The sequence below is a fragment of the Acomys russatus genome, chromosome 10 (genome assembly GCF_903995435.1).
Source record: "Acomys russatus chromosome 10, mAcoRus1.1, whole genome shotgun sequence".
In the NCBI taxonomy this organism is placed as follows: Eukaryota; Metazoa; Chordata; class Mammalia; order Rodentia; family Muridae; genus Acomys; species Acomys russatus.
The window spans coordinates 7,982,615-7,995,528 of NC_067146.1; the positions used below are offsets into that span (position 1 = coordinate 7,982,615).

The 12,914-nt window shown below is 45.5% G+C and overlaps 1 protein-coding gene across 1 annotated transcript; it reads right to left on the reverse strand.

The window, feature by feature from the left end:
* Positions 1-2,840: 2,840 nt before the first annotated feature.
* LOC127194399 (aldo-keto reductase family 1 member B7) lies at positions 2,841-12,249 on the reverse strand. Its single transcript, XM_051151757.1, has 10 exons — positions 12,107-12,249; positions 9,554-9,721; positions 8,882-8,998; positions 7,615-7,692; positions 6,659-6,781; positions 6,397-6,503; positions 5,892-5,973; positions 5,372-5,455; positions 4,706-4,788; positions 2,841-2,976 (listed from the first exon to the last, which is right to left on the reverse strand). The coding sequence occupies exons 1-10, from the start codon at positions 12,170-12,172 to the stop codon at positions 2,934-2,936; spliced, it is 951 nt and encodes a 316-aa protein (XP_051007714.1). The 5' UTR covers positions 12,173-12,249; the 3' UTR covers positions 2,841-2,933.
* Positions 12,250-12,914: the final 665 nt, after the last annotated feature.

A 12,914-nucleotide genomic window follows, 5' to 3' on the forward strand; every position in this document is an offset into this window, starting at 1 on the left:
AGGTTCTTGTCTCAACCACCCCCCCCCAACCCCGTCCCCCTTAAGAAGGAAGTGGGCTGACAGCAAAGTGCTCAACCAGGAAACATTGTTAATTCAGGATAAATAACCTGACATGGAAAAAAACACCACCCAGGAGTGACAACTTCAATGGGATGGATCAGAACTTTCCATAGCAGCAAGGTGCCATCTGGAATCTGGTTTTCTCCCCCATGGATAAAACTTGAGTTAAGAGAGGTGATTGTTCACCAAGGTGCAAGCTTTGCTCTCCTGTCTCTGGACTGCCTCTAACTCAATGTCAGGAGTTCTACAGAGACTCTGCTTTCCCACTTGCTGGATGGCACCCACTGATTAAGTACAGGACCCCAGAGGGACACTCTCCAAGCCTCAACATAGCACAACTGAATTAAAATGGCAGTAGGCCATGTCATATCAAAATGGGATATGAAAAAAAAAAAAGATGATACTGCATAAAAATAATTTTAAAACTAAAAATGATCCTGCATTATCTAACAGCTGAGGGATACAGGAAGCCTAGGGATTATGGGAACTAAGGAAAGTCTGGTAATTTTAAGTCACTGGTGCGAAACCTGCTGTGACTTGAGATTTTCTCTCACTGGAGTCTCTGAGTGAGGGCTGGGCAATAACTACATAGAGAAGCTGCAAGCTCTCCTTCTTTTCAGGCAAGCCCTCTTTCTGTGGGAATGCATGAGGTAAATGAGAACGTACCAGAACTATATTCTACCACTTTTCCACGGGGAGGGCAAGCTTGGCATGATGACCTGAGATCTTTGAATGGGGCCAAATTGTTGACATTGGGGCTGCCATAGAAATTGGCTTACTGGTCACTTTCTCATGCAAGGGCCATCCCTACCCATGCATATCCATATCAAATGAGTGTACCAGGGTCTTACAAGCCAGGGCAGCCTCATAGTGTACAGTGGCCCAGGAGGACATGCATCTTGGGTCTGTTGGTTTCTGTTGCAAGCTTGCTTGAGCTTTGGAGTGCAATGTCTGCCAGTTTGAGCGATTGTGGCATGGTGAGTTTGTGGAAAGGATCATTGCACTGGGATCACCCTTTACCAGTTAGAATTTCCATTTTATCATTAAGCTATGAAATGAACGTGTACCATAGAAGCAGCTAGGTCTCTCTGCACCAAACAACAGGAAACGCGCTAACTGGCAGGCGGTGCGTGTTCTGTGTGCATCCCTTGCTGCCCCGCTAGCTTCTTTCAAGCACTGGACAACTAGCTCTACAAAGCTGCTGGGGGGCTGCCCTGTCCCAGGAAGCCACAGATGCCTTCGACCTCTTGCTGCCTTTTCAGTCCTTGTGTTTTGTTTTATTTTGTTTTGTTTTTTGGTGAAAACATCATGTGACTCCTCCTACCCGCCCCCCCCCCAGCCCCGATTTCTGCCAATTGTCCTGAATATCCTGCTCACAAACAGAAGTAGGTGATAAAAGATTAATAAGATTGCTAAAGGTGGCTCAGGATAATTTGGCTCTGGATTTTCACCTTGCTGATTGCTCAACATCATGGAAACCCAAATCCCTCAATTAACTTTACAAAAGACTCACCTGATGATGGGATTCTTTCTAGGGACTTCTGTTCATACTGGCCCACTTAGTTCTAGAATCATTTCCTTCCCTTCCCTTCCCTTTTTTTTTTTTTTTCTACCTAGACCAAATGGTACAAGATGTTGGTGATGTTATGTCTGTGAGACACCTACGGGTGCCGCTCTCTCTCAATGAACAGAGGCACCTTTGCTCATTTTGCAGATTCTACTGCCAGCACCTCAAACTCTGGCAAGATGTCATATTACAAAACAAGATGGGAAAACAACAAGAGGGAAAAAACTGAGAAAGTCACAGGGGGAATTGGAGGGAAGGAATCAGGGCAAGGCTTGGAAGGAGAGCATCCAATTGCCTGGAGCTCTGCTACCTGGGGGCCTTCAGCAAGTTCGCGGCTCCCTGGTGCCTCTATTTCCTCTGCTGTAAAACGGGAATCAGGAGATTTTGGATGCAGTGGGTTTACTCATTCGGGGGGGGGGGGAGACTTCAAACTGTGCTGGATACTTTGGTGACTGTGCTCTTTAGTTTTTGTCAATTTTGACACAAACTGGAGCCACTGCCTCCATCCGACGGCCTGTGGACAAGTCTGTAGGGACTTTCTTGATCAGTGACTGGTGTAGGAGGGCCCAGCCCTCTGTGGGCGATGCCACCCCTGAGCAGTAAGTGCTGGGTTATATAAGTATGCAAGCTGAACGGGCCACGGAACAAGTGAGTGAGCAGCAGCCTCTATGGGCTGGGCTTCAGCTCTGCAGCCAGTTCCTGCCGTGACTCCCTTCTATGATGGACTGTGATTGAAACACATAAGACAGCCAGATGTGGTGGCGCACACCTGTGATACCTGCACTCAGGGAGGCAGAGGCAGGCAAATCACTGTGAGTTTGGGGCCAGCCTGGTCTACAAAGCGAGTCCAGGACAGTCAAGGCTACAGAGAAACCCTGTCTCAATTTAAAAAAAAGAAAAAGAAGAAAAAAAAAAAAGAAAGAAAGAAAAGAAAAGAAAAAAGGCCATGTAAAATATGTAAGCTATTATCTCTACAAGTTGCCTTTGGTCATGGTGGTTATCACAGCAATGGACAACATACTACAAGAGTTACTATTATGATTTTTTTTATTGCTCTATCTTTGTATCTTCAGTGTTACCAGTGTTCCTGGTACCAAACAAACATTTGGTCCAATGTCGATAACGAGAACCACTGTTGTTTGTTTCTCTAAGTCACATTGCCCTGACAGTCTGCTCCTTGCTAAACACAAAAATTTTAATTCAGCATTGCCTGATTGAGATTAGCTTTCGAAAAACTTGGCTAAAATCGGACTCAGGAAGAGTGAGTTTCACACAAGGAAGAGGGTCTCCGTCAAGCGAGCCAGCTTCAGAATTCAGCGTGGAAAGGATAGTCCTCTTCGTCAGCTGCGCTGCAAGAACAAACACGAAGAAGAAAACAGTCCAAAGAAGCAAAAAATATGATTTGAGGCATTCTTGCATGACATCTTCAGCTATCTCTTGCTCTTTCCATCTCTTCCCTAACAGGACTACGAACACAGGACATGGAGGAGGCCACCCGGCATGACTTTCTCCCAGATTATGAGAGGAGTATAAAGGAAGGAAGGCCTGCAAACACTCAATGACCCAATCATCAGTAAATTGTCTTAATGAGGGTCATAAGTAAGCCGACATCCAGCTGAGGGCTCAGAACTATTGTCTCAAATTCTCACATCTCCGTGAAGTGGGAAATAGTATTAAAATTGACAGATTGGTTATACGTATTAAATAAGATGCCAATAAAAGCAAAGAGATTAAAGTGTCTGCTGTATCCTAAGCTAGTATTCAGTGAATGTTTGCTGTAATTAATACCGGCATGTCTGCTTCGTAAAGAAAGTGACTTTGTGACGTCACTGAACTAGCCAAGGCCTCGTCACTAGTGAATAAGCAGTACAGTTTGGATTTGGACCCAGCTAGGTTTACTTCTGAGGCTTCCAAATGCACTAGCTCAACATATACTCCTAGCTGATACCCAACAGGCATAATAAATACATCTCAAACACTTGATTTTTTTTTTTTTTTTTTACCAAAATGCTAACTCTGCATTTGAGTTGCTCAAGAGAAAGCAAAACAAAAAGATAAAAAAAAAAAAAAAACCACACTGAGCTGTTAAAAGTTTTTGGTGAATTAAATTGACAGCATGTTCCCATTTATACAGAAGGTGGTCTTCCTCATTTCCTCCCCGACACCATGGTCCAGGTCCAGAGAATGCCATTTTGTCCATGGGCTACTATAGTAGTCTCTCAATGCACAAGTCATTGTGAATCTTTTAAGACATGTGAACTCATTCCAGCCTCTGCTAAAAGTTCCCTCATGGCTTATCTTCCCTTCAGACCTGAAAAACCAAAGACCTGTCCATAGTCTGTACCACCTGCATGATCTTTAACCTAGAGGCACTCCACATCCTGTTTTCTTACAATAACCCTTACTCGTTCCACTATATTCTCAATTCTTACTCAAGTGCTCTGAACACCTCACACCAGGGCACTTGGCCTGGTTGCTGTGGTTGTCAAGATTTCCCGAAATATCTGTGTTACTCCTCTTTCACTTTCTTCAACTGTCACTTTGTCAGCAAAGCTTCCCCCTGGATAGCCATGTATCAAAGTATCTCTACTACCCAGGGCTCACTACATCCTATGGCTTTTGCCCTAACTTATTTTTCTCTATGGCATTTGTTACTCTCCAACATATGTACTCGCAGTGGCTCACTTTTCCCCTCTGTAGAATATAAGACCAGGAACAGGAAGTCTGCAGTGTGATGCCCTGGATACCTACGTCATTCCTGGCACATGATAGTAGGTTACTGAGGGAATGAGTGAGGAACGGGAGCTTGAGAACGTCTGACTCCCACATAGTAGAGACAGCTCCTTCCTCAAAACTCCTAGCTCTGTGTGCAAGAGTCAGAAACTGAGCAGAAAAGAACAGCATCTCTCCTGGTCACTCCCTGGGACTCAAACTTTAGCTGTTCACAATTGTCAGAAAAAAGTATTTGAAGACAAAAATCATCCTACAATCCCACATGCCTTCCGTTTCTTTCAACTAACCCTCAAGAACCTTAGAAAAAGGCCTGACCAACCTCCCACTTAGCCTGGTACCACTTACACGAACACGCTACAGGCTCTCCAGTTCCTGTTGAAGCTGAGGATCACAGCCATCTCCTCATCACTCAGCTGGAAGTCAAAGACCTGGAAGACAAGAGTCCCAAAGCAGCCTCAGCAGAGAAAGTGCTGGTGGGATGTGAGGTTCTAGATGTTTCTCCTATATGTCCATTATAATGTGCAAACACGTTGTTCTCTGAATTAAGGGTAAATTATTTATAGAGCTTAGTGTTCTAAGAGGGAGGAAGTTGAGTTTATAGGTATGCTAAGTGTGTACAGTGGCTGTCACTCCTGAAGGTACCACACAGGACAGTTTTTCAAGCCGAGTCCATACGTCTACAAGGCAGTCCATAGCTGGCCAGCACAATGTTCGGCCTATGGTCTACGTGTTCAATGGTAAGAAGCGGTCTTTTCAGCGGTATGAGGCACAGCTGTGATCAATCCTGACAGGGCTTTGCTGCTACCTGCCCCGAGTCCATCAGTGGCCAGATCATCTCAGCTCTGGTGGGCCCAGCTTTCTGGCCTATGAGTTGATTAAAGTGCTTGGAAGAGGGGAAGACGCAGCACTAGCCATGAAAGGGTTGCATGAGAAGTTGAAAGCCAGGGCCCCCTTCTGCCCGCCTATCATCTGCTCCACTGAGGACTGTCGGATGAACAAGCCAGGTCTTACCTGGATGTTTTCCTGTATGCGGGAGGGGGTCACAGACTTGGGGATCACCGCCACATTCCTTTGGATGTGGAACCGAATCAGAACCTGCGAATGAAGAAGGGAAGGCACGTGTCCAGTTATCTACGAGAATTTCTCCTTCTGGTGAAATGGCAACCTATGGCTTAACAACAACAGTTAATATTAATAGCACTTCACTGTTAGGGACGTTTCCCAGCTCCCTTCTTACATCCCTCGATCCTGGAAATGGCACTGACTTTCCTGGTTAGGAATGAGGAGAGTAGCCTGTGCTCATAAGGCCAAGACACTAAACCAGTGCAGTTGAACAAAGCCCAAGGTCTTGGTGGGAAGCCTACAGGCAGAGGCAGCCCTTGCTTCGCTAATACAAGCTGTATTTCCTGAGGCTCCCAACAGGGTCACGATTCCCATTTCTTCCTCTCCAATGAATTAAAAGTAAGCGACACCGTTAAACACTTGACTACAAAGTAGATTGTGAGAGAAACGGGGGAACACTCTATTGTACCTGAGCTGCGGTTTTCCCGTGCTTCGCAGCGATCTCTTTGATCTTGGGGATCTCCAGAACTAATGGGTCCTCTGGCTTGGCACTAGAGGAAGAAAGATGGCTGGAGTGAAAAATCACCATGGCTACCACATGCCAGTGTGCATCCCTTCCAGGAACGGCGTCAAGGCTGAGCATCTATCTCAGCCTTTTCCCTGTGCAAGGCAGGCAAGAGGACCTGAGAGTGCTGTGTCTTTCTGCTGGGTTCCGGCATAGGTGCTAGTGCTTTAGCAACTGAGAAGATTGCCCTGCACTCTTTTGCAGAAATGGAGTGAATATTCCAGGGGATCAGGCATATTACCATTTAAAAAACACATTAACCTGGCAGTCCCACTTGGGTTGCCAAACACATTTTTTTTTCTTGTGCCTTGGAAATTACATGCTAATATCAACAAAATTATAAAATGCTAATTTTAAGAGTGATTGAAAAAAAAAAGAAGAAGAAAGTGCTAGCACTCTGAAGCCTTACTGAGGTCTGTCTGGTGAGCCCAGGGGACTGTAGGCTGTGATGGTGATGCCCTTGGAGTGACAGTACTGGATCAGCTTTTCCTGAGTGAGGTATGGATGGCACTCAACCTGCAAGAGAGAACACCTCCCTCATTAGGAAAGTAGGCAGTCTGCCTCCCACCTCCCTAAGCATCCTGAACTCTGACCCCTGAAAGAAGACTCAGTCCCCTGGCCCACAAATGTTACAACAGGCACAGAGCAGGACCTGCACACACAGAACGCACCTGGTTGGTCACTGGCTTATGTTTGAGTCCAGGCTTGTTCAGGAGCCTTTCAATCTGGAAGTGGTTGAAGTTGGAGACGCCCAAAGCTTTCACCAGCCCCTGGTCCACCAGTTCCTCCATGACCTGTCGCAGAGAGGGATATCGTATAGATGCCTATAGGAGGATATGTGATGCTGGCTTGCTTAGACCTTGCATCGGAGGAATGGCTCCTGCACGGCAAAGTTAAGAGAGGCACTAAAGGAGAGTTTTGGTCTAGATGGTGGTACCCTTAGGGCTGCTTATAGCTCTTCTACCCCCATCCTCTAACACAGCTGTAGTTACAGGAATACAGCAAGAAAAGCCTTGCAGCTATATGGCCTAGACTTGGGTGACCTGACATCTGTCCCACTGACCTCTCATCCAACCCAAATTGCATCCACCCATGGATCTGAGGTCTGTCTATTTATCGCCTAAATATAATGAGCTTGTTCTAAATTTTCCCTTTAGCTAGGATAAACTTTCTCCTGCACCATACCTAGGAGGAGTCATGTCCTTCCTTTTTATCTCTTTGTTTTTTATTTTTCGTTCACTGACGTACTCAGTCCTGTTGGTGTCTATCAGAGTCTCTGGCTTGCAGCAAGATTTTTTTTTTTTTTTTTTTTTTTGTTCCTTTAAGTGTTTCATGGGACCAGGGAAATGTCTTAGTGGGTAAGGTCCTTGCTTCCAAGGCAGAAAGTCTCAGTTTATTCGTGGAGCCTACATGGTAGAAGGAAAGAACCTACTTCTGGTAGCTGTACACTGACCTTCCCAAGCACCTCTGCATCCACTACTCTAAAGGAGAGAGGGAGAATGGGAGAACAATAGTCCTGAGACTGTATACAAAGCACTTGAGCCTTTTCATGCCAGGGTGGAGTCTCGAGGGGCCCGAGAAAAGATTTTCTTAAGCCCAAGCACACTTGACAGAGGTTGGAACCTACCTCCCAGGCCTCCAAGAATGTGGATTTACCCATGATCACTTTGCCTTTTGGATCTGTAGGTATTATCTCATTCCCAGCCTGCAAAGGAAAAAACAAAAGGCCCTGGAATCTACACTGAGACATCCGGTCCTGTGAAGAGACGTCTCAGGACAGTGAAACCACAGTGAAACCAAAAATACCCGTGCCTGCACAGTGTTTGGTCAAACTCCTCGGGGCTCACATAAAACAGTCATCTTCAATAAAGTATCTGTGCCAATCTACCATGGGATGTGAAGTCCTCTATTTCTGGCAATACTGGATTGGCTCCAAATCCATTAGTACATTATAGGAGCCATCATTATCATCATGAAAATTAACCAACGTAAACTTGGAGGAAATTTTAATTTCAAGGTCATGAGACCATGCCACTGTCACTATAGCTGGTCATGAGGGCAACAGATAAGAATTCACATCCCTCCAACTCTTGGGAGTAGAGCCCCAAACACAGTACAGTGGTTCTTCAAGTTGGACTAACTGCCAACATCACCATACTTGGAGGCCACTCCCTAGACATACTTTGAGTAATAGGGACTTATTCAAGGTTATCTCAAGAGATCCTGCCTAGGGCACTCCTAGGTGTGGATTCAACAGGAAGGTGACTGGCCACTTGCAGCTTATCTTAGCTGGTGGCAGAAATGACTGTTTCTTTCACAAACACCATTGGGGGGTGGGGTGGGGAAACAAGCATGTGCTTGTCTGCTCTGAACAAGATCATCTGGGAACCAAAGAAATGACTCAGCAGATAAGAGCACTTTTGGCTCTTGCAAAGGAACCAGGTTTGGTTCCCAGGATACATGAGGTTTTTCATTCATAACTTTAATTCCCAGGGATCCCCTGCTCTCTTCTGATCTACACAGGCACCAAGAATGGGCATGGTGCACATACATACATATAGATAAAATACTCATACACAGGAAATAGATTTAAAAAAAATTTTAAGCCCGGTGTGGTAGCCCATGCCTTTAATCCCAGCATTCGGGAGGCAGAGGCAGATGGATCACTATGTGTTCGAGGCCATCCTGGTCTACAAAGCAAATCCAGGATAGCCAAGGCTAACACAGAGAGACCCTGTCTTGAAAAACAAAACAAAACAAACAAGCAAACAAAACCCAACAATTTTTTTTTTTAAATCTCCTGCTTCATCCATTCCCAGTGTCATTGTCTGGACACAATAGCCATTTTGTGTCATCTCCCAGAAGATAGAGAGGAGGCAAAGAACAGCTCAAACCTGAAATCCCTGTGGCCAGTGAATTAGATACAGGTCCAGATAGTCCAGTTTCAGATCCAAGAGGGTTTTCTGAAAGGCTTTCTTCACCAGGCTTTTCTCAAAGAAAGTGGACCACAGCTGTAGGGTGTGACAAAGGGGACATTAAGACTAGGGCGAGAAAGGGCCACACCCACAGCCACTCTCCTTACTTTGAGATTTCTAAACCGTAGGACAGGCCATTCACTTATAATAAATCAGTTAAGGAACCCACCCCAGTAGGTCATCAGCTCTCAGCGAGTCAAGGTCATTTCCTAAGTGCTCTTCTGTGCTCCTGGCCTTCTTTGTTTCTTAGGCCACCGAACATAGTTGAGCATTGACTAAAGCTTTACGTTCCTACGTCATGCCTTTCTGTGGTTCTCTCTTCTCTAGGGTCGGAGTTATGACTCTTCAAGTTCAAGCTCTGGCCCTTTTAGTACTTCCTCATCCCCAGGCCCGCCTGGCTCTGTGGTGAATGATAATAAGTATATACAGTTGTAGACACTTCAGCATCAGGTGTATTTGTATGTGGACGTCTACCTAGAGCTATAATGAAGGCAGGGACTATGGGCTGGGGATAGCTAATAAGCCCTTGAAGCTGGCCACACCCAGATACTCCACCTGCCTTGAATTGCTGTCCCCTGAGTGTCACTGTACCTTGCTGACGATGAAGAGGTCTTCCCGCTTCACAACCTTCTCTTTGATCTTCTCTTGGATCCCTTCTCCCACCTCGTTCTCATTCTGATACACATAGGCGCAGTCAATGTGGCGGTACCCAGCATCAATGGCTGCCTTCACAGCTTCCTTGACTTTGCCTGGGGGAGACTGAAAGGCAACAGAAAGGGCCACTAGATGCTCCCAAAGGCCCCTGTCAAAGGCTCCACATGGACCAGATTCTCAAAACCACAGCCTTGCTGGAGCCCCATTTCCAAGTGGACACGGGAGAGGAAAGTATACACTAGGAAACTTTCCAAAGGGAAAGAAAATGTGAATTTTTAAAAATTTTGTTTAAATATTTAGGTTAGCATACAAAGTGATGAATCTCATCGTAGCATCTTAATACATGTATCATTGTAACGATTATCACCCATATCCTAGTCTAGTCAACATCACTTGTCCTCTAATCCAGGTTGGTCTTTAAGTGTCCCCAGTTTCTGAGAGTAACAGATGGCTCCTCTTGCAACTTGCTGAAGGCTGGACTGAAAACTAGATTATGAAGAGACCAAAAGGAATTCTCAGACTCTAGACAGAAGGATCTCAAAAACCATTATAGTGACCTAATTTGAACTCTATTATGGTACAGTATGAGGCTGAGCAGATTCTTCAATTTCTCTAAATGTTGACAGCAAAATATAGCAGTAGTTATGGGCCCTGCCCCATGAGGCCTTTGTGTTGCTTGCTTGCCACACAACTGTGAAATTTTTAGCACAGCACCTGGTACTTAGTAAGGCTGAGTGGATACATCCAATATGTAATCACTTTTTCAGGAAGCTGTTGTGTAGGCACCTCTTCCATTTGTCCCGGGTTTTATACCTAATAGAAACTTTATCACAGTGGATCCCCTCCCCACTGATAAGAAAAAGAAGATGAAACAAAAGAAGCAGATATTTGTAATATTGTCTTGTGCCCTAACATAGCCTAGCCAGGCACTGGTTTAGGAAAACAAGCACCGAGAACTCAGGTGTCTGCAGAGGACAGTGCTCCCTGCCTGTGACCCCGCTGCAAGAGGCACAATCGCAGAATGGCCATGGCTCTGAGGCCAGCCTAGGGCACACTGCCATCTCACTCAAAACAAAACAGAAACATCTTTCTGGATATGGTGGCCCATGTTTATAATCCTAGCATTCGGGAAGTAGATAGTAGGAGAATCAAGGCCAGTCTTAGCCACATAATGAGTTGTAGGCCAACCTATGTAAGACACTCAAACAATAGCAAATAAATAACATGTCATCGGTCACAAAATCTAAAAAAAAAATTTTTTTTAAAGTATCCAACCTTGAGAAGCATATAAAACAAAGGTCAACAGCTCTGCCATCACGAGCACAAAGAATTGCCAGAGAATCAAAAGCCCTGGAGTCTGGGCCCAAAGCATCAGTCTCCTTCCTGCACATCCACTGAGCGCGCAGCATCCTTAAAACAGCACCAACTCCTTTCCTTGCAAATGACCCCTTCACAATAGTTCCATCTGCTTTTGAAAGTTCATCTCATCTCATTTTATCCAGGGTGAGTGGATTCCCTGGAGACTTGATGGAATGTGAAAATTTCTTATCTGGTTGAAAGTCTCACTACTCTAGGAAGATTACACTCTTGCACAGAAACAAAAAGGGACTCTACCCTCTGTGCAGAGAAGAAAAAAGAAATAGAGGAGGAAGACTGGAAATGAGTCTCTGAGAGAATAAACATGTGTGCAACCCACTCCTGATCCAGGAGTAAAGCCTCACACTTATGATCCCAGCAGGCAAGAACCTGAGACAGGGGGGTTACTCCAAGCTCACTCAAGGTCAGTTTAGGTTACGGAGTGAGACCCTGTCTCAAGAAACCAAACTCAAAATTAAAAACAGCTCCTGGAAACAAGCTGGCTATTGTGTTATCGCTGAGGGAAAAGGCCTGAAACCGCGTCAGGTATGTCCCAAGATTTCCTGGGAAGTGTGTTGCATTGGGCACTAGATGGGGCCATGGAACATCTGGCCAGCAGACGTTAACACAGCTGGGGATGGATGTGAGCTGACTCCCAGCCCAGGCTCTGTGGTTCTGATGTGCTCAGGTCTTACTGTGTGAGGGAGTCATGTCTTGATAAAGTGCAGGGGCCAGTTCAGCAGCCTGGACCACTCAGAGTCTGGTATCATGAGCAGGAGAGGGGGCAGGGCCATTCAGAACTCTCTATCTTCTCTCTCAGTCACTCAGCCAGCAACAAACCATCAGAGAGCCTCTGAGTCCCAAGGGAAAACTTCCTAAGAGAATAACCGCCCTCAAAGTTGTTTTCTCCCCAAAGTATAGTACCAACCTAACCGTCACACTTGCCAAGTAAGCTGTTGCCATTTCTGAGAAAGGCTTGTCTTAGAACTTTGTAACCCAAAGCAGCCCCAAATGAAAGGACCTTGGGTGATAATTGTGGGGTTCCAAATCCAAGGCAGATGCTGTGCAAAGAAGGGAAAATGCCAAGATACTAAGCCTCCAACAGAAACAGGTGTCCCAGGATTGCACACTCACCTTCCAGGTGCCCAGGCCCACGATGGGCATCTTGGCTTTGGTCCTGAGCTCCACAAAGGCGGCCATGGTTGCTGCAGAGACTTCTCTGAGAGAGCAGATGAAATGTGCTTCCTCTCTAAGGAGGCCGCTGCTGAAGTTTTTATGTCCTGGATAAAGGAGGCGGGCTCTAGCCTCCTGTTAGCAAACAGCCACAGCCAACGGTTGGGGCGCTGGACTAACTTCATTCCAGCCTTTTGAAGGCCAGATTAATAATTAAGCTCGGTAGAATACAAAGTCTCTGTGGTGCAGAATGCATGGTTTGCTGGGAGTGAGGCTCAGAGGTGTGTGAACCTAAACAGCAAGGTTGAAAAGTCAGCCAAGAAAAATTGATAAGCTCATTTGTGACGAGACACTGCCTGCCATGAGGGCGAATATAACCCTAGTGAACTGCGTGAGTGTTCAAGCAGTTTGAGGCAGGGGAAAATGTCAAGGAAAAATGAGAGGTTTTACAGTAACTATTTTGAAACAGACTGTCCGGGCCACAGAATTAAGAACAAGGCCATATCTGTTGACAGAGGAAACTGACAGGCAACCCAGTGGGAAGATGTTTCTTTTGTAGGCCATGGACACCGTTGTGCTAGGCTGCAGTTATGGGAAATGCCTGTGATTTACTTTGTTTTAATGCAATTTCTTTCAGATTGTTGGGCAAATATTTCCCGAAGGATGAAAGTTACCTGCTAATCATTTGGACAGGACCTTTTAATAATAAAATTCTCTTTCTTCTTTTATTTCCCCTTTCTTTTCTTTGCTTCTTCATTCCCTCCTTTTC

What these genes read in the sequence shown, in the direction of transcription:
- LOC127194399 (XM_051151757.1), bottom strand. Translation starts at nt 12,172, where the DNA reads ATGGCCGCCTTTGTGGAGCTCAGGACCAAAGCCAAGATGCCCATCGTG. An exon ending in ACTGGCCACAGGGATTTCAG is followed by an intron (nt 7,693 to 8,881) that starts GTTTGAGCTGTT and finishes TTTCCTTTGCAG; the next exon opens with GCTGGGAATGAGATAATACC. An exon ending in AGAGCCTGTAGCGTGTTCGT is followed by an intron (nt 2,977 to 4,705) that starts GTAAGTGGTACC and finishes TTGTTCTTGCAG; the next exon opens with CGCAGCTGACGAAGAGGACT.